General features: G+C 37.3%; 1 protein-coding gene across 6 annotated transcripts in view; it reads right to left on the bottom strand.

Moving 5' to 3' along the window:
* The window catches only part of ZFHX4 (zinc finger homeobox 4), a 188,435-nt gene that overhangs the window by 4,178 nt on the left and 163,903 nt on the right, over positions 1-20,354 (bottom strand). For all 6 annotated transcript variants that reach the window (XM_005563582.4, XM_015454984.3, XM_045398407.2 and 3 more), the window contains exons 7-11: positions 14,057-14,190; positions 13,469-13,669; positions 12,783-12,900; positions 6,859-12,270; positions 1-36 (exon numbers count right to left, since the gene is read on the bottom strand). The exon at positions 1-36 is cut by the window's left edge and continues 4,178 nt beyond it. In XM_005563582.4, coding sequence (XP_005563639.2) covers positions 1-36; positions 6,859-12,270; positions 12,783-12,900; positions 13,469-13,669; positions 14,057-14,190 — 5,901 coding nt within the window. The remainder of the gene's footprint in view (positions 37-6,858; positions 12,271-12,782; positions 12,901-13,468; positions 13,670-14,056; positions 14,191-20,354) is intronic.

Below are 20,354 nucleotides of genomic sequence, written 5' to 3'. Positions count from 1 at the left end.
GAAACCCAAGCATGCCTGCACCGGGAGGTGTTAAAGCTGAAAATAACAACAGAGAGACAGCCACTGTCAATGTACGGAACAACATCGGAAGTTTGTATGCTTAACACCTAAATACAACTCACTAAGGACATTGCTATATCAGAAAAGATGTATTATACACAATAGGAAATTCATGATCACCACCTGGAACTTCAACATAGGGCTTTCCTGTGTTTATAACATTTCTTATATTAGTTTTAACCCCCACCAGTAACTCTAAGAATGTAAGCTGCATATTTTAGCAACAGTTTACTCAGAAAACAGGCTCTCATGTTATGAAAGATGAATAACAAAAAAAATCAGCGTGAACTATAGTGGTTCCTTCTAATTGATACACCTTGCAAGATCCCTATTCTGTTACTCATTTTAAGCAATTTTTACTGTACCTCTGGGAAGGCAGGCTCTCTCCGTCCTTCACTTGAGCAGTTCGATAATTACCACATTCACTAAAAGTAATTATCTATCAAATAAAATGAAATCCATCTGCCTATGTTCCACTAGAAAAATACATTTACATTGAATAAAGAAGGTGATAAGCTAATTAAATAGCGATAGTAAATGATCACTGAAGACACCAAAAAACAAACAACAGCAAAGTCGGAGCCATTCATTACTAGGACTGAACAAGGTTAGCATGATTTCATTTCTAAGAGTGTAGGTTAAGCTGTTCATTACCATCCTGACCACTTGCCTAACCAGGTACTTGATAGGAACTGCATATATTAATAGTCAACTTTACCACCTCCAAAACATGCTTCTTCCAGGTTTGCTTGCAGTACGCAAACATGATTCTCACCTCATTAGAGAAGGGAAACTGAATGATCAGTAGGCAGAAACCTGTGGGTACAGCATGGCTCCTACAGGAATGTAAAAGATCTTTGCTGTGTTTCAAGTAGCTAATATAACGTAGTGGCTGATAATAACCTATTACACAGCCATTTTTATGAGGTAAATAGTTGGCTGGGAAACTGAAGGACAGCTCAGGACAGAAAAGGGACTTGCAAAAGCCTGTGCCTTTTCTGAAGATGTTTTTAGAGGCAAGTAAAGTTGACTGCAAAAGGAACAGACCAGAGGTCTAATGGCTGGCTGATAGTAATTCATTCTTGAACAAGGGAAGGCTTACTACCAAATGATCATGACAAGGACTGTGATGGAGGTCTGGTGTGCACAAGGAAGAATTAACCAGGAGAAGGCGAATAAAGTTTAATTATCAGTGCATAGCTCTAGAGGGAATTATCATAAGACTTCATAGAGCCATCTTATTAATATTGGTCATAGTCTTACCTCCATGCTAAATGCAACATGTGAGCGTAAAAAAAAAAAAAAAAAAAAAAAAAAAACAAAAAAAAAACGGAGAGAGACATAAAAACTGCATCCTTCTTTTTCCTTAGCTAAGTAAAAAAAAAAAAAGCCTCCGTAGTTTCTTAATTGATCTTTACCCAACTGAGAAAGCTTAGCATTCAAGATACTATAAAGTCAATATCACTCCCTCCTTGACCCTTATCCTTATCATATTACCCTCAGTTAGCCTAGGGTATTACTGGCTGCTCTTCTTTTAAACTTTGCCACACCCAAGTCTTCTCTGACCTACTTTGATATAATTCTACAGCTGTAATAGTGATAGTCTCTAAGGAGTTTCCATGATGTTAGAGAACAATCTCCCAACATCCTCAGTGGCAGTGGGGGACTGATGTTAAACATTCCATTTTTAAATAAGAAAACTGAGTCCTAGGAGTGTTAGGTGCTTGACAAAGAGAATCTATAGCTCAATGGCAGATGAGCTAGAGGAGACTACATTTCATATCTGTCACTCCAATTTATCTTCTGGTTTAATTGAATCAATTTCAGGTGTTAAATAATTCAAATATTTAAGATGCAAAAAGGAAAGAAAATCCAGGAAAATAACATTATATTTCCAGAAAAAAACTGAGAGCAAATACACATATTTTACTGAAGAATGGTTCACACATTTAAAAGAAATGTAAATAAAAATGGCCCAAGCCTTACTGGTGTATGATAGGAATGAATGAATAAACTCTCTGATCTTTAATCCAATTTAGTAATAGATGTCTAGATTCCTGGGACTTAGACCTAGCCTTAGGGAAAACTGTGAAGTAATAGATTTCCCTTTGGGGTCCACAAGCATGACTCCCTTGCCTTTATTCCTAAGTTCTGTGTCTGGTATTGCCTTTCTACTAGCCTGTTTATAAAAATTCATTAGCAAGAAAGAATTGAAGAAATGAATAAAGTAGTATGAAAAAGGTTCAATATATACTAGATTCAATAATTTTTTAGGTTCCTTCCTGCTATGATATTCTGATTTCATCACAGTCTATGCAATTTTCCATTCAACAGAGGATAATATGTCCAGTTAAAGGAATTAGTATCTAATTGTAAAATTTCAGGCCTGAGTGATTCAGGTGGAGGACACTTTACTTGCATTGCTAAAATATTACATTGGTAGCCAGATTCTTTTGCCTACTCACAAAACCAACCTTAGTTCTAGATCTCATAATAGTACAACTTCCTAAAAAATAATTGTACTCCCTTTCACCTAATTTCCCCCCTAATTCTGAGGAAATTACTGGCCTGCCTATCTCTGACGTGAAAATTTAAGACAAGATAAATTTTAAGGAACAGAGACGTGAAAAAACAGTAATTGTGGTTAGAAAGCAAGATGGATCAATAGTTGTTGATTTAGTCTTTCCCATCACATAGGGTCTACATGTTTTTATCTAGGGTTACATAATGAAGTAATAAAGATTTTGAGAAGACTGCAATAGGAAGCCCAAATAATCCTAAATCAAAGATTATCAGGAATTAAAAAAATATTCAACATCTTGACGAAAAAAGCTGAGTTAAATAATGAGCTACTCTAAACATTTTGGGAAAATACATGTAGATTAAGAATAATAAACTATGTGCATTTGACTTACTAGTAAAATAAATAAGCCTATAAAAATTTGCAGTAAAATATTCGTAGCCAGAAAACCAGAAATAGAAGAGAAAAGCTGAACAGTAATAGAGAGGTGGAATAAGTGGTGGTAATTTACAATTAAATGTGCATCGAATTTTATCTTTTATCCAGTTATATTTTAAATATACATTCTTTCCCATTTCCCAACTCCCACTGCAGTTCTTAGAAATTTCACATAGAATTAAAATTTTTTCTGTCAATATTCTCATACTACCATCATTTTGTTGGGTTTTGTTCCTCTGAAACAGTTACCTATTCCTGAAAGTAATGCTTTCAGAAGAAAAGGCCTGCTTCATAACGCACTCATATGTAGTTCATTTTCTCCAAGTTTCTTTGACTGAGGTCCCTCAAGTTTATATCTGAGGTTGGAAATGAAAATAATTATGTACATGGGGCCAAAGACAATTGTGCTAAAATTATTAAGGACTTACTCTTATCTAGATTTACCCCAAATGTGCTAGTAAATTACATTAAAGTATGAGAAAAATGCAAAAGGCATGTTCTAAAGTTCCATTTAAGGAAATCGGCTTAGGCAGTATTTCCAAACACTAATGGAACATTTAAAATCAGACACTGCTGAAAATGATAAAGTAAATAAATTAAAAATAGAAAAGCAAGTAATTTTTTATTCACTTTGGGCATAATCCCAAAGCCAGCTAACACTCTAAAGGATAAAATACAAATTTAAAGTTTTCTAATTTTTCCAGGTACATACATTGATTTTCTATGGCCATTCTCTCTTTTTTACGTATGATCATGATAGAAAAACTAGGAAGTGAACAAGAATTAAAGAAAAAATAATTCATTTTATTAAAAAGTGAGCAAAGCAATAGTAGGTAGTGATACTGAACACAGGGCTAGCCACTGCTTAGGAAGCAAGCATACATGATGAATATTACGCTGGAAAGGGCCTTCTTAGTGATTTTGAAGGAATAAAAAATTTGCAGATATCTTGGAAGGTAACAAAGTTTTGTGAGTATTAAAGTCAATATCCAACCAGAAAAACAATTCCACCTCCCAAAATAAAATAAAGTGTATGTTTAAACCAGGAAATTCAGAAGTTGATAAATACTAAAACTGAATATTTTTACACTGCAGTTAAGCTATTTTTGGGGTGTAGCCTTTGAATAAACTCTTATAATCATCTTATATTCACTGAAGTGATTTTCAGTGATTTCCTTCTATTCAAAATCTTGGAACCTTCTTTCAAAGGGATGGGACATGCTTAAAATGAAGGCTTTTCCATAACTAAATCTTATTAAAAAGGAGCCAAGAGGAACTTGTCATATTCTCAAAGATGTTCATATTAATAACAAATTGTAGCAAGAGCCCAGGGCTTGTAAGAAATGCAGAAATATTTTACTTATAATGTTCTTTTGATTTTGCCTTAGCTGGTATGTCTATCTCTCCCATTAAGCAAAGAAGATAATTGTTTGGTGACAGATAATATAGTAGAAAATGATCATAGGAAAATGGAGAACCGCAGCTCTACTGAGCTGGTTGAAAAAATCAGCACTACCCACCATAAGTAAATTAACCTAATAAAGACATGAACTGAAAGTGCGGGAACTCAGGCGCTCAGGTGGGGCCCCACTGGTAATTCTGCTGTGTTAATGTTTAAAATCTCTCACAAAGGACTAAGTTGAGAGAAATTGAAAATTTCAGTAGGTAGCAATGTTCATGGAGTTCTTCTCTTTATAACACTCTCCAGTCTGTTTCGGTCCATGATTTAATAATGCAGCAGATATAACAGCTCTGAGTTCCTGGGTACCTCGTGTGTTTAAAGATACTCCTAGCTGTGAAGTGACTGCCTCCAACATCTTCTCACCAAGGCTATTACAAATAGGACTTGTATTTTTGGGAGAGGATATAATTTATGCTGAGTAGAATGAGAAAAAAAGGTTAGTCTATTTAAATATTTCATAAATATCTCTTTCTCCTCCTTTCTCACTTTCTTTCACCTAGGCCCTCTGGCTGCCAGTATCAGAGTGACTGACCAAAGGGCAGTTGACAGAAGGACCACTGTCCCAACAAAGGCCTTCAGACTTAGTGGAGAAAAAAACAAGGTGCTTTGACCACCACTTACTGGGATGACAACACAGTCATCATCAATCAAAGTAGACTTGAAGATTAAAGGTACAGATATTTCAACTGTTTTTAGCTCATGTAAAAATATCAAAACTCTTCTACTTTACATAACTGATCATAGAAATCTTTCCACATAAGATATTTTTCTGAGTTAATAATCAGTTGTATGTAAAATGGGACCAGAAAATAACAAGACTCGTACCGTACACCAAAAAAAATAAAATAAAATAAATAAACTGTCATTGCATTATTCTTCAAATACTTGTATTTTACTTAAATACAGTGTACAACCAAAACACTTAATTATAGCTCTAATATTTAAGGCTCCAAAATTGTCTAGATAATGAAGCCCAAAGTACCTCTGGGGTGAGGGAAGGTGGTATGACAGTTCACGGAAGGAACATGGCAGACATTTTCTTGGTGACATTCTTTATATGTATAGTTCCATTCTGCTTCTCTTAAAAACCAACTCACTCAGAACAGAAAACCAGATAAGCTAGCAGTGGCTGAGGGGCCATAGGATGTCACTGTTTTCACACCTCCCAAACTAAAAGTTAAAATAACTTAAGATCACAGTGGCAATTTTGTTTTTCTGTAAGAAAATGATGGAATTGAAAAGTTTGAAATTTATGTAAAAAGTCAACTTGTAAAAATGAAAAAAGCTTTCCTTATTTTTTGTAAACGTGTATATATATATATTATATATATATATAATTAGAGAATTCTAGATGTCTGTTTAACATGTTAAATTATCCTTTTAAAAAGAAAAAAATCATTGATAATTTAGAAAACAAAACTTAATTTATAAAGAACCATGTTTTTCTATTTTGGGTGATGTATAACTTTTGTTATATTTTTGGCTACACGACTGGCCAGCACATTATATCCATTTATTTAACATAATATATTTGAATACCTATACTTATTCACAAAAGCTAAACTGTGCAAACTGCATATCTTTTGATGAACACACAATTAGATTCAGCATCTGAGGTTGCCCCAAACAGCTTTACAAATTTGTTATGCCTGAAGTAGAAACTTTATCTGGGGCTAGGCGTGAGGGAAGAAAGGCATGAAGTAATATTAACGTATTTCTAACGTTGCTGAGTTTATTTAAATAACAAGTAGCAATGGAGGTTACAAAACTCAAAATTGTATAGCAATGCTAATTTTGTATTATCACAGAAGTCATATTTTTAGTTGTTGAACTTTAAACATAAGCCCTATTAATCTGCTAGGAACCATGTCGGTGAATACCTGTGGCTGAAGGACTCAACTTTTGAACTCTGGGTGTCACAGGGTGGCAGCGTGGGGGACAATCAAAAACACCACCGCCCCATCCCTTGGAAAGATCATAAATTAAGATACCAATAAATGTATTAATTAATGTTTCATTTTTTTAAATATGTGTACCAAATACTAAGCCACATGTTTGTCCCGGAATGCCATCTGAAATCAAGATTGAAATTAGTATTTAAATATAATATTTCTATGACATAGAGATGTAATAATACAAATAATATATATCTGAGAATCTGCTATGATCTACCTAGTCTTTATTTTGTGTGTGTGTGTTTCAGGTTGACCTACTTCATGGTAATTAGCTATAGCCCATATAATATTACTTTAAATAATGTATTGGTTTCACTAGCTGAAATTAAAATAAATCCAAAGGCACCCCGGTCTTGGTTACATGTGATTGTCTACCTGATGCTACTTAATGAACTAGACTGACTCTCCTTTAAATGACTTACTGTTTGAATTTTGTGGAAATCCCGGCAAGGAGGATGGACCGTTCATTCCGGGGAGAAGGACTGGAGGAAGGCCGGGAAGTCCGGGGTAGGTTGCTGGCAGGCTGATGCCGTGGAGAGAACTGCTGTCCATCATGCCTGGCTGCTGTACCGTCAAGCCCAGCACGTCTGAAGCTTTCTTTATACGATCAAGTTCTTGCTGTGCCATCAGCTGCCGAACAGTGGTCGGAGCCAAGTAATCTTTCTCCCGATCGAGCTGACTGCCAACGGTCTCCCTCACTTTTGAAATGTGCTGTTTGGAGAAAATGTGATCTCTGATGGACAAGCGGGCAGAGTACTTCACCCCGCAGAGGGTACACTCTGGTTTGGTGCCTTCCGTTCCACTTTGATTGATCATGAAAGGCTTCCCTATGTTAATTTTAAATTTCTTTTCCTTTGCCCTTGCATTTTGGAACCACACCTGGACCACGCGTTTGGGCAGACCAATTTCATTCCCTAGCATTTCACACTCTTGCATGGTTGGAGTTCGGTAGTCGCTAAAGCAAGCCTTGAGAACCTTGAGCTGAAGATTGCTCATTTGCGTTCGAAAACGCTTGTGACCCGGCCGATCATTACTTTTGGATTTAAAGGGATTGGTGGATCCGAATGGATTTGGGGAGCTCGGGTCCGCTATGCTGGACGTTTCGCTGCGGTCGGCGTTGTCATCCGGGTCATCTGTGATGTAAAAACTTTGGTCGTGGTCGCCATCTTTGTCATTGAAATGGATGGATGGGCTTGTGAGAGAAAAGAGAAATTTGTCATCGCAGACCTCCGTGGTAGGTGTGGTTGCGGGTTTTGGCAGAGTATCCAGAGTTTTTGGCTCTTTGGGAGACAAAGCCGGTTTCGCATCTCCGGAACTTCCTGTGGTGCTTTCCATTTCAGTGTTTCCCTCGTCTCCGGTGGTGGCGTCACTGATTGCCGTATTAATCGATGAAGTCTCATCAAAATCGGTTTTATTTTGATCATACCCAGCCTCAGCAGGAGGGGCATTTAAATTCTCTACATCCTCAGAACACTCTGCTTTAAAAGAAGAAGGGCTTAAAAGATTCTTCGGCGACAGCTCTGCTGTTTTACTAACAGGTGTTGACACTGTAGAAGCCAATTCATTCTCACTTGATAGATCAATTTTAGTTAATGGCAAAGATGGGTAATCAAAATAAATGTATTTCTGTGGGCTTTCTCCCCCATCTTCGGTGGATATTAAAGGGCTTGGTGGCAAGCTGTAACCTGCCTGCTTTCCTTCATTCCAGTGCCGAGAACGAATGTGGCTTTCTAAGGCCGACTTTGCTTTAAAGAGGGCTCGGCAAAACGGACACCGTTTATGAGACTGTGCTGGACCCACTGCCCGGAACTGGCCTTTCCTCTCCCGCGCTCGTGTATTCTGGAACCAGACTTGCACGACCCTTTTTTTCAGCCCTACTTCGCGTGCAATATGATCAAGCATTTTTCTGGTAGGATTGGAATCCAGCAAGTATTTTTCATAGAGTATTTCCAGCTGTTCCGGCGTGATCGTGGTTCTCAAGCGTTTATCTCGGTGTTGATCTTCACCACTATTCCCTCCTTCTTTTTCACTGCAATTATTATCTTCTTTATCGTCCAGTTTCCTTTTTAGGGAAGCAGCAACGGTTGTAGGGGCTGTGGTGTGGGAGGAACTGGCTTGAGGTGGCATTTGAGTGAGGGAACTGCCCAGCAGTTGTCCAGTCATCAGCGGATTGTTGGGGTCGAATATCATGTAGGGCATGTCCATGGGCCTTTCCAAGAATGGAGAGTGAAGGAATTGGTTTTGAGCAGCAAGGAAGTGCATGTGCTGGTGTTCCTGCCAGAGTTCCAGAGTTGGGAAGGCAACTGTACACTGATCACATTGGTATTGTAGTAACTGTGGAGGTAGACTGTTCTGGAGAGACGTCATGGAAATTTGTAGTGGACTGGAAGGGACCGGTGTTTGAGAGGCTGAGGGAGGTCTTCCGATAAGTTGGGGTTGTTTTGGTGGCTGTGGCTGTGGCTGTGGCTGGGCTGTGGATGCCTGTGGTGGGTCTGAGGAAGTGGATGCTAATGGCAGGGTTGGTTTGGTGCCTTGAGAAGGGGGAGAGGGGTCACTCTGCTTTGGCTTTTCTGCGGGATATTCAGGTTTGGGAGAGGTCTTCTCAGGTTCTGGTTTGGGTGATGGAATCAGGGGGGTGCTGGTCCCAGAGCCAGAACTTGCTGCAGGGGCAGCAGTGTTTTTGGCTGCATCCGTTTGGCCAGACACTGTGCAATGCTTGTACACCACTTGATCGGTGGCATCCATGGAGTCTTCTGTTTGGCTTTCATCCTGGGCATCATCATCTTCATCCTTGTAACACTGCTTTTTCTGATGCGTAATCAAGTCAAAGATCCTGGGGAAAACCACATTGCACTTTTTACACTGGTACTGCATGTTGCTTGTTCGAATGTACCGTTCATTAGTGAGTTCTCTTTTTTCATTATCTTTTGTTTCTGCTTGATTCTCATAACTCTTTCGTGCTTTCTGACGAGCATTCTGGAACCATACAACAATAACCCGGGTAGGCAGATTGAGAACAGTGGAGAGTTGTTCTATTTCATCATCTTTTGGGTAAGCGTTTGTGTCAAAAAAGTCTTGCAGAACCCTAAGTTGGTAGTCAGTAAATCTCGTTCTAGAAGACCTTTTGCTGAATGATGCATCAGATTTATAATGTTCTAAAGAGGTGGGCTGTGGATCAATTCTGATGTCTTCTAAAACCGTTATAGGAGGGTTACTGAAGTTGTATGGCGAATCTTTATTTCTCTGTCGTTCCTTAAAAAGTGTATTTCGAAACCAGTGTTTGATAACTTTTTGGGAGAGGCCAGATTTCTCTGCCATTTCCTGGATCTGTTCTTCACTTGGAGAATTATTGATATCAAAATAAGCCCTCAGGATTTTTAGCTGATCATCTGTAATTCTTGTCCGTGGGCGTTTGAACTGCGAATGTCTTAAAAAGTTGGGATCTAATCCGAGTTGCTGCTGGCAAAGTTGGGTGAGGTCTGCAGATAGTGCGTCCATCTGTGGCAGCTGCAGGGCAAGCTGGGGAGGAAGTGCAGGGTGTTGCACAGGTTGCATCATAATGGAAGGAAAGAGTGGCAGGTCCAGAGAAACCGGCAGTTGGACCTGCGGGGGAGCAGAAGGTGGAGGAGGTGGGGGAGGAGGAGGAGGAGGTGGTGGTGGTGGCGGCGGGGGAGGAGTGGGTGGTGGGGCTTGTAGAGGAGTAGAAACTGTGTTGGGGATCTTTACAGGACCCATAGAAGAAGGCTGTGGAGGAGCCGGAGGCAAGGGAGGAGGAGGAGGTGGCGGGGGCGGCGTTTCTGGAGAAGATGGAGAAATTGGATAAAGCTTGTCATAGGCCTCCCTGTATTGACGAGCAAATTTTTCCAGCGCTCCATATGGAAAAAATTGCCCATGTACATGTTCTTGGTGACTCTTTAAAATAAGAACATTGGAAAACAATTTACCACATGTTCCGCATTCTAGTTTGTCAGTGTTTTCACCTTCACCACTTTTGCCCTTCTTCTGTACCTTCTGCCTGTTTTCGTTATACTGAATGACCAGTTCAAAACCAAAGTTTTCCAATAACGCTTTGGCAGCATTTCCTCTGGCCCCTGAAGCTATTCGGGGTGGTGGGATGGATGGTTCCAAGGATTTTTGCTTCTTTGTGTCTTTGCCTTCTTTGAGTCCTTCACCTTCACTTACAAATTCCTGCTTTGGTTTTTCTGGCTTTTCAGAAATATCTTCTGCCTCCTTGTAAGACGGCGCATCCTTCATGATTTGGCAGTCTGCACTCACTATGTTACTTTGCTCTTGTTTCAGTAATTTGCTTGCCTGCTGTTGCTGCTGCTGCTGTGGGGGTGGCGGCTGCTGCTGCTGTTTTTGAGGCTGCAGCTGGGGCTGTGAGGTTTGGTATTGTTGTGCTTGTTGCTGTAGTATCTGGAGTTGAGTTTGGCCAACGTGATGTTGGGTTTGAATCTGCTGCTTTAGGTCTTCAAGCAAGGAGCCAGCCATTCCTGTCATGCCAGGCATCCCAAATGTGGCAGAGCCTGGCAAGCCCAAATCTGGCCCCAAGCTAAACTCCGTCCCAGGTATGTAAAATGGAAAGAGAAACTGAGGCTGCTGAAACTGCAGCAGTGCTTCTGGGGTCATAGGAAAATGAGGCAAAAAGGCCGGGTTTAGAAACTGAGGCTGAAAGAATGCGGCTTGCTGTTGTAATTCATGCTGTAGTTGCATCTGAATTTGTGCTGGTGACTGTGGTGGGTGATGTGTAGGTTGAGCAGAGATTAATTCAGGAGTTTGCTTTTTATTTAATTCTTTGGCATCTAAATGGGTATCTTTGCTGTTTACAGCTGCTAAACTCATGGAATCTAACATCCCTTGGCCAGGGCTGTTAACATTTGCTGCAATGCTGTGCCCACCAGCCACATGACCACCGGGCTCCAGCTTTGCAGCCCTAGCCTTTGTCTGATGGAGCACAGACCTCATGTGGATTTCCAGTGTTGAGCTTTGGCTGTATGCAACATTGCAGATGCTGCACTTGTAGGGTTTGTTATCTGTGTTGCTGTTGGTTTCTTGTGGAACAGGACTGGAGGCTTCCTGCAAAACTTTTTTCAGCTTATGCAAGTGAGAAACTGAATTATAGTGGACCAAGAGAATGTTCTTTTGGGTGAATGACTCTTTACACACTGTACATTTATATGGACGAGATGGATCGAGGAATTTTTCCATCGTAAAATTGGGCCCTTTTCTAAAAGGTAAGGTCCGCTTTGGTTCAGAGCCCATGTCGTCTGGAATAGAGCTACTATCACTTCCTACAGGACTTGCTTTCCCTTCGTGGTCCACCTCGTACTCTCTCTCCATTTCCTGCTCTAGGCCATGGTCATCCTGGGCCATAGTTTCACTCTCTGCCCACAGTTCTCCATTCACGGGCAAGGAGGCATACAGCTGTTGAAGTTCGGCTTCACTCAGTTCGGGGTGGCCTGCTTCCAAGTGTTTTTTTAAAGCCTGGAATGTACGAAAACTGCGCTGGCAGAGGTTACACATTGTCGCAGCCCGAATTGCATGATACTGGGAATGTATCTGAAGCTTCTGCATAGTTTTGAAAGCCAAGCTACAATGGTTACAGCGATACTTATAGACATGGCGGTCAGAAACAGAGAGCGGTTGCCTTTTTTGCTGTTCATTTAATTGATCTTGCAGTGTGTCCGGGATTTTCACATCCTTACTGCTATTTTTATTCCATTCTGAGACTTCTGAGGGTTCTTTAGTTGGTTTCTGCTCCTCATTCTTTACTTCCACATTAGCCTTTGAATCCTCAAGACCTGCCATGCTTTTGTCATCCATTGGACTTTCACCTATTAGGAAAAAGCCCAAACATCTCTCTTACAATAAGAAAATCTACTCCTTAAATATTAATTAATATTATAAATAGGGGCCTCTAAAGGCTTCTGCTTAACTAATTCTTTAAAGAAACGTTTACTGAGCAACTACTATGTGGCAAGCACTGGACTGGGTACTGGGAATATAAAGGCAAACAAGAAATCACCTCTGGCCTCAAGAAATTACAGAAAAGGGAAGCAAGTCAAAGGTCATTACAGCTTGCTGCAATTAGTGTGATACTAAGGGCCATCCCTTGGTGTTCATGAATTAGATCACACAGAATTTTCTTGGGTGTCTGACCCTGAGGTCACTTACAGATAACCAGACATAAAATATGCCTTGGAAAATATGGCTCTTTGAAATGGCATACATTTTTCCCCCATGCTTTACAAAAATCTTTTGATAGTAATAATCTTTGGGCATTACCACAAATGCAAAGCCCCTAAGCTTTGTGTTGTCCATAAGTCTTGATGATAAGATGGCATACCTGAATATTTCCCAGACGCCTCAGCTGTCATGGCTGCAGGCATGTCCCGCTCTGATTTCTCAGAGGCAGCTGCTGGCAGTAGCATACTGTTTGGCATCATCACATCAGGGACAGGCACCTTTGAAAACCAAAGGGGTTTATGTCAAATGTACCCCAGAAATCACAAATTCCATCACATCTCTCTTTTGCTGGTAGCATATCCCACTTAAATTTTTTTTTTTCTTAACCAAAGCAGGGATGTTTTGTGGATGTTACAGATCAATGCCACACCTTCAAACTTTAGATCAATGCTGTGGCAATGTATTATTATTATTATTATTATTATTATTATTATTATGGCTTACAGGTTTCTGTAAGGTTTTTTTTTTATAATGATAATGAAGCAAGTTTGAAATGCAAGGTGCCCACTGGGGTTATTTGATGAACATTATAGATATAAAAAGAAGACTGCAAAATAATGTTCTTTACTAAGCGATGCCTTGTTCTATATTTTTTTCCAAGCAAAAGAGGTCACATATGGGCCTTGAGTGTGATTACTATGACATGAGCAATAACAGAGCTGTAAGTAGCTCTGAAGAAATACAATATAATATAAAAAATATAATATAAACCAATAATTACAGATTTTATATTGACATTCTTAACACAGATTTTGTCACACATGCATCAATATTTGGTATCCTTACTGTCATAAGCAGCTTCTCAACACAATCTGGAGACACACTGTGCAAATGTGTCAGATGCAGTTGGAGATGCATTTTGTTGCTGAGGACGTCCTGGCAGAGAGGACAGCAGATGACCGGCTGCACCGAGTGCTGTGAGAGGACATGCATCTGGATACGACTTTGGTCCCTACTATTGTAGTTACAATAAGGACATTGATAGAACTGGAAAATATTGAATAAACATGGCCACTATTAGTTAATGCAGTTCTCATTTGATACATAGTAGTTGCATTTTGGGGGTACATGTGATATTTTGATACATGCTTACAATGTGTAACAATCAAATAAGGGTAACTGGGATATCCATCACCTCAGACATTCATTATTTCTTGTACTGAGACCACTTCAAATCTTCTCTTCTAGCTATTTGAACATAGTTAATGTATTCTGATGACTTTAGAACATCAGAAGTAATACCATGAGTTAATCATATTGCCAACTGCAATGTCTACATACATTTCAACAGCATGGAATCATTTGGGGCTTTAAAACTATCAGGAGCAATAAAAAAATAAAGATCTACACAATAAAGGAGAAAAAAGTATTTACCTGTTCATGACAGAATTTATTGTCCTCTGTAGGTTTTGACCTTTTTGTTGCAACATCCTCTTCTTTTGCCAGCAGGAGTGGCTGGGTACCCCCTGCCACACTAACTTTTAGTTCCTTCTCTGGTATGATTATCCCTGATTCCCAAAAAAGAATAGAACAACTCAATTTAAAAACACAATTTCAAAATGAGAAGAATTATGTTTTTCAAACAGTTGTGATTCTAAACACACTGAATCACAAAAAGAACCTATAAGCAGTTTTAAATAATGTTAATCTCAAAAGGCAATAAGAACACTTCTTTTTGTCCACTGACTAAGTGGACTTTATAAATGTATTTTAAAATGTACTCCTGTTTCATGTTTAGATAACCCTAGCTGGCCTTGAAAGATTCATCAATAACACATGCTCTCTGGTGTCTCAGAATGCCTTTACCACATTAAAGCAAATCTACTCCCTTTCACAAATACTAACTTAAAAAATCATTATTTCCACTAACATTTAATTACCTATCTCTTTTCTGAAATTCTTTAACGCTTAAAATATTTCAACATTCTGAGAAGGGTTGACTGATTATAATTCAGAAATTCAAATAATAATTTTATGTCATGAATGGATTTAAAAATGGAAAGGATTGTAAAATTAATCACATATATCTGCTGCTGCTATTAGTGATTTACTCTTTGCTGTAGATATTTCAGCAGTTGGCTGTACATATAACATTTAGTACAAATCTCAAGAAGACAATGGTTTTATGAGGTTAATCCAAATATTTGGTGTTAAAAATGATTTCAAATTTTGCCTAGACCAGCAGTGTAATGTGTAGGAGCCTCATACACATCAAAGAAAAGAGTGCAATTCTAATTTCCCAGTCTAACAGAAAATTCTTTCCAGCATCAATTTGCCCAATAATCTCCTCTGCAAGGCTAGATATTACAGCGACATTGGGTAGGCATGTCACATACATCTCACGACAAACACAAAACCTCATTTACCAGCCATTCCAATCTCATCATAGCATGGCATCATCTGACCTTTTTTCTGCTGTTTATTATGAGTATTTCTAATTTTAACTTTCAATTTTCACCATCTTCCAGTCAATTTGCAACTAAATTATTTCCAGGGTGAGGACACTATCACTGGACAACTGGGTGCAAATACATCTTGAAATGCAATGAAGCTAAACCATTGATTGCTATCAGACCCCGCGTAAATATATAGTCCAGGCGTAATCTGATTGTATGCTGTGCATGAAGATTTATCTTGATTTTTTTTCAATCCACATACGGTTCATATAAATGAACAAATTGCACCTTATTGCAAAATAACCCAGTTTTAATTTAAAAATAAGGTCAAGGATGTTATGGAAACAAAGTAAAAATAAACAAAAAAAAATACATTCTATTTCAACTGTGAAGAGAGATGCATGTTTTATACCTTATAAATAATTTCAGAAATTTCAAATTCAGAAAGAAATATAAAAGCAAGAGTGATTCCATGCAGACTAAAATTAAAATATAATTTAAATGACATCATGACAATAATTTTATTCTCTTGTGGTTCATAGACAGAGAATTAATGCAAAGTTTTCATCAGATTACACTAATACTGATTTCTAGATTTACAAGCACTAGAATTTATTTGAGTTGGTACATTTGTCTACATATATATATATATATGTTGGAGACATTTAGGTTATTTCTAAATATTTGAAAAAATAATTTATGATATTTGAATTTGAATGAACTTAAATCCAAGAAAGACTGAAAACTTCATTACATTGATTAAAAAATGCCCAAGTATTTGATATCAAAAGATACATCAAAATAGGAAAGTAATAATTCCTATTTTCTTATCGTAATTAACTCTGGAATAAAAAAAATATGTTTCTTTCTCAAAGCTGAATATGCTTTGGAATATTGTTTTAAAAGTGTTAAAAACCAAACATTTAAGAAAACTATGATATTTTATATTTTGAAATAAAACTTACTGCTTAAAGTGTCAAACTAAGTTGTATAAAATTATTGCCATTTAAATCAACCAATGTCTATCAATTGCCTTCTCCTGTGAGATGTTTCTTTAAAAGTTCCCACACTAATAAGTAAGAATATGTTTCCTTAGGAGAATAATACTCTGTCATATCCCCTTATCATTCTTTTTCATACATGGTGGAATTGGACATGAACGATAAGTTGATCTGGGTCTCTGTGCTATCAAAGACTGTCACACACAAGTTAAAAGAGAATTTCCATGACTTTGTTGCTTGCAGACCCTGTGGATCATCAGAAATAGAATAAATATTTCAGAAACTTCTAAATCTATTAAATGTATAGCTATGAACTCATTTCCATAAGCATATATAATGTGTATTTTATTCTCATTTTGAGACTGTCAGGGATCAAAAAATGTATTGATTTCAAGATCTGGAATATTTTACTAAGCCTACACACTGGTGTGCATAATGTATAATTGATACCATGTATATTAATAATTATTTATTTTTATGCTTATTAATATTCATCAAAAATATAATTGCTTTTGAATTTAGTGATGTTCTGTGCTGTATCAAAACAGTAAGAGTTAAGTTTTAGGGTCACTATCACATGGCCGTTGCAACAACTGTTGGCTGTAGTACTCAACACAGTATGTGTCAGCCTCAAAATTTTTCTGGCTAATTAACTTAAACCATAATCTTAATATAAGCCAGGAGCCTCCTAAAGACCATTTTATTTGAAATTACAAAGAAGTTATAAATGAAAGCTAGAACATCTAACATTAGCTAGGTACCTCAAAAATGCATGGCACTGATAGTAAGAGAAAGTAGAGAATATCGAGATGTGGTAACATGACAAAAACAGATTCTGGAGGATGAGGCAAGTCATCAGGATTATTTATGTAAAGACGAAGGATGTTACATTCTATGCGTGTATGCCTTTCTAACTCAAAGGGATACTATCTTAGGTTTCATATTATGGCATCCCTAGTAAATTATAGAAAATCAACTCTGGAGTCTTTTTTCTAAGTTGTGTTATCCTGGAAATGCCTATTAAATAAGGGTCAATTACTTTGAAGAAGGTTTTAAGTTTTATGATTGCTTATAGTTTATGCCTGCAACTTTATTTGAAATAAACCCTGTTGGTTACCCTAGATCAGAAAAAAAGTTTAAATAGGATCCTAATTTATTTTGTGTTATTGAGGACAACACAATATTCTCAAAAAACAATGTCATTTTCATTCATTTTAACTAAAAAATGAAGTATAATTACAAATAAGCACTGCCAAATAGATGAAAAAAAATGATTACCTGTCAGTTATGGGATTATTTAACTTGCATGAGATTGCTAATATAAAAAATGACATAATTCATTTCAATGCAGATGCCGCCTTCTTAATAATTTTCAATCCCTAAAATACAGAAGGCTCTAAAATGGTTTATACTCATAACAAGTAAGAAAAATCCAATAATGCACATGTACTCAAAGCAAATCTTAAAAAAAAAAAACTAAGTATTGAGTTATATTAATGAGTCAATGTTTTTAATAAAGTTTGAATGCTATAAAACTTGGATATAACAGAAGATGTTATTCAACTCCAAATAATTATAAATTATAATTACCAGTACAGTATTCTTTCTAATGAGACTAGAATGAAAGGATAATTTTAATTGCAATAATGAAGGTTAATTTCCATCCTTCCTCATGTTTACTCCCTTATTAAAAAGTGGTCCCCTTAGCCAAGGCAGAGACATATTACATTTTCAATGCAAATGTATTAATCTGGATAAACTCTGTATTAATTCTTGTACTGCACAGAGCTATAATTTGGATTATAATTAATCTAAAGTGGCACTAGATTTAAATGACAATATAAATGAAGCATTAGAAGGCTTTTCTATTATGAATGAATATTCAACAAATATAACTTGCATATTGCCACGTCTCATTTTGAAAGCTCTACTCCTGCAGATTAATGTCAGCAACATAGCACAACAGCTTACACAAACATAGCCTTCCTAACATATGTTAATTCCTTCCTGTCTAAAAAATTCTGTTAAAGTTGGCTCAAACTACCTTCCCATCTAACATACGAAGATAGTGATTAATTTGTAAGCTTGCTAGTATTTTTTGTTTACATTTATGATACATATAAAGAAAAACAATAAATATAAGTGGTTATTTAATCATTAGAAATACATATGAAAGAAAATCCATGTAATAATTTTTTAAACCTAAAAGCATTCAATTTAGAAGGCAGAAAACTTTGTTAAATGTTCATGTTAGTTGTCAACCACAAGAGCTGTCTTGAAGGCTGGAAGGTTTTAAAGCTAAATATTAGCATTTCAGCAACTGCTTTTAGTTGGTCCTTGCTTAGAGCTTATTTTTTATCCTTACAGATAAACCCAGGAAGGCATTTCTATGGGGATAAAATTTGTTTTAAATAACTACCATTATACAATTGTCTGTATCCTCTCAAATGCCCAAGTCCTGTCTGGATGGTACAATTAGGTGCCTAAGGAAGAACAATAATTCATCAGCCCATTAGGGAGTGATTGAGCCCACTACTTTTGCAGAGCAGTAAGTGGCACTGGTAAAGACAGAGCCTTGGCATCTGTGCTATGTTCCAAGCCAGATTCTTTCCTCGATGGTAAAATTAGATCAATTTTTCTAGAGATTCCCAGAATCCATCCTTTACAAGGTACTAGATATTAGACATTTAAGACCTGGCATAATGTCATATACTTCAGTATTACACGGGCATTGAATTAACACAAATCTGATATCTCTGTTACACATTCTTCTGAAGAATGAGAAGGATATATTCTGCAATCTGTTTTGGTACTACTATGTGAAAGACACCACTGAACGCAGACAGAACTTTGCCCTCTCTGAACCAGGCAAGCAGCTAATTTGATAAGGTCCATCACAGAAAGGGGAAAAACCGCCTTGCTATTTCCAATCTTTTTCAAATAAAGTTTAGACGGTACCGTCTTTCACATTAACTTATCACTAGGTACTTCTAATTCCTCCTCAGTAACTTCAGGAGCCAGCTTACTAATATACAGCTAAGGCTTCTTTTTACATTGCTTGTGGCTTAATACCAACCTTAGATCTTCTTTGTTTAAGTCAAATCAGAATCATATGTTAGACACTATATCCTAGGAGCAAATCTCAGTGACGCTTTTCTCACTGGCCTCCTGAAAGAAATTTAGTACTGAATAGTGTGGGGAGGGGAGCAGAGAGGCCCTTCAGATAATTTTTAAAGGGAATGCAAAACTTAGATATGCAAGGACTGAATTACAAATGTGGGATGATTCAGGTTTAAATAAACTTGCATGTAAAAATGATATTTTTGGCGCAACCCAATGTCTTCATAGTGAATACAAGCTCCTTTATATGCGGCTGTCACTGGAATTCAAGGAAAAGATAGATGACTACCTGAAACTAATAGGCTTGAACCCGTTTCAGCACTTCTTCTGCTTCAATGAGTCCAACATAATAAAACTAGGTATAGCGTGCAGCAAAAGTAGCCAATGTAATATTCATTGCAACCATAGATTTCCATCTCATACATACAAAGCATGGATGAAGTCATATATTTGCCAAATCAAACACAGTAAAAGCCTTAGGTATCCACACCAGATGCTGGCCTAGGGTTTGTTTGTGCACAAGTAAATGTCATGACACGAAGGTTTGTTTTCAAAGACAGTAGCTTTCATTACTGGGATTTGTCTATTCTAGAAGATCAAAATTACCCAGCACCTAATCCCTTTTCAATGATATTTCCTCTTTCTTAGGCTGAATCATCTGTAAACTTTTTCACTGGATTTTGTTTGAAATACCTCAAATAGATGCCCTAAAAAAGGGCAAATTCCTGAGTGTAAGTTGTAAAAAAGCAAGGAAAACTAGCATTTATTTTTAGGGTTACATGGTTTGGTGGGCGAATACATGTGACTGAATGACAAAATTCAAGTGATATCTAATCCTATGCTTATGAAAAATTAATATGCCATCAGAGGAATCACAAGTATAGCTAAGATTAATGAAAGGCGCTTAAAAAATTACAAGCACACAAACTGATTTGATTAAAAAATAATCTCACTGGTCGTCCTGTAATATTCTTCAACTTATCCACATCTATTCTGTCAGATGGTTATGATTAAAAATAGGTCAATGGGAGGCTACTGATAGAAATCACATGCAAAATGCACATGCAATGAATAGTAGTGGGAATGTTCAGACAGTTTAAAATGACTAAAAGCTTTTAATAAGTTTTGTGGGGTGGGGGGATGGTGAGGGAAGAG

The sequence above is a fragment of the Macaca fascicularis genome, chromosome 8 (genome assembly GCF_037993035.2).
Source record: "Macaca fascicularis isolate 582-1 chromosome 8, T2T-MFA8v1.1".
NCBI classification, from domain to species: Eukaryota; Metazoa; Chordata; class Mammalia; order Primates; family Cercopithecidae; genus Macaca; species Macaca fascicularis.
This window is presented reverse-complemented; position numbering and strand designations above follow the sequence as displayed.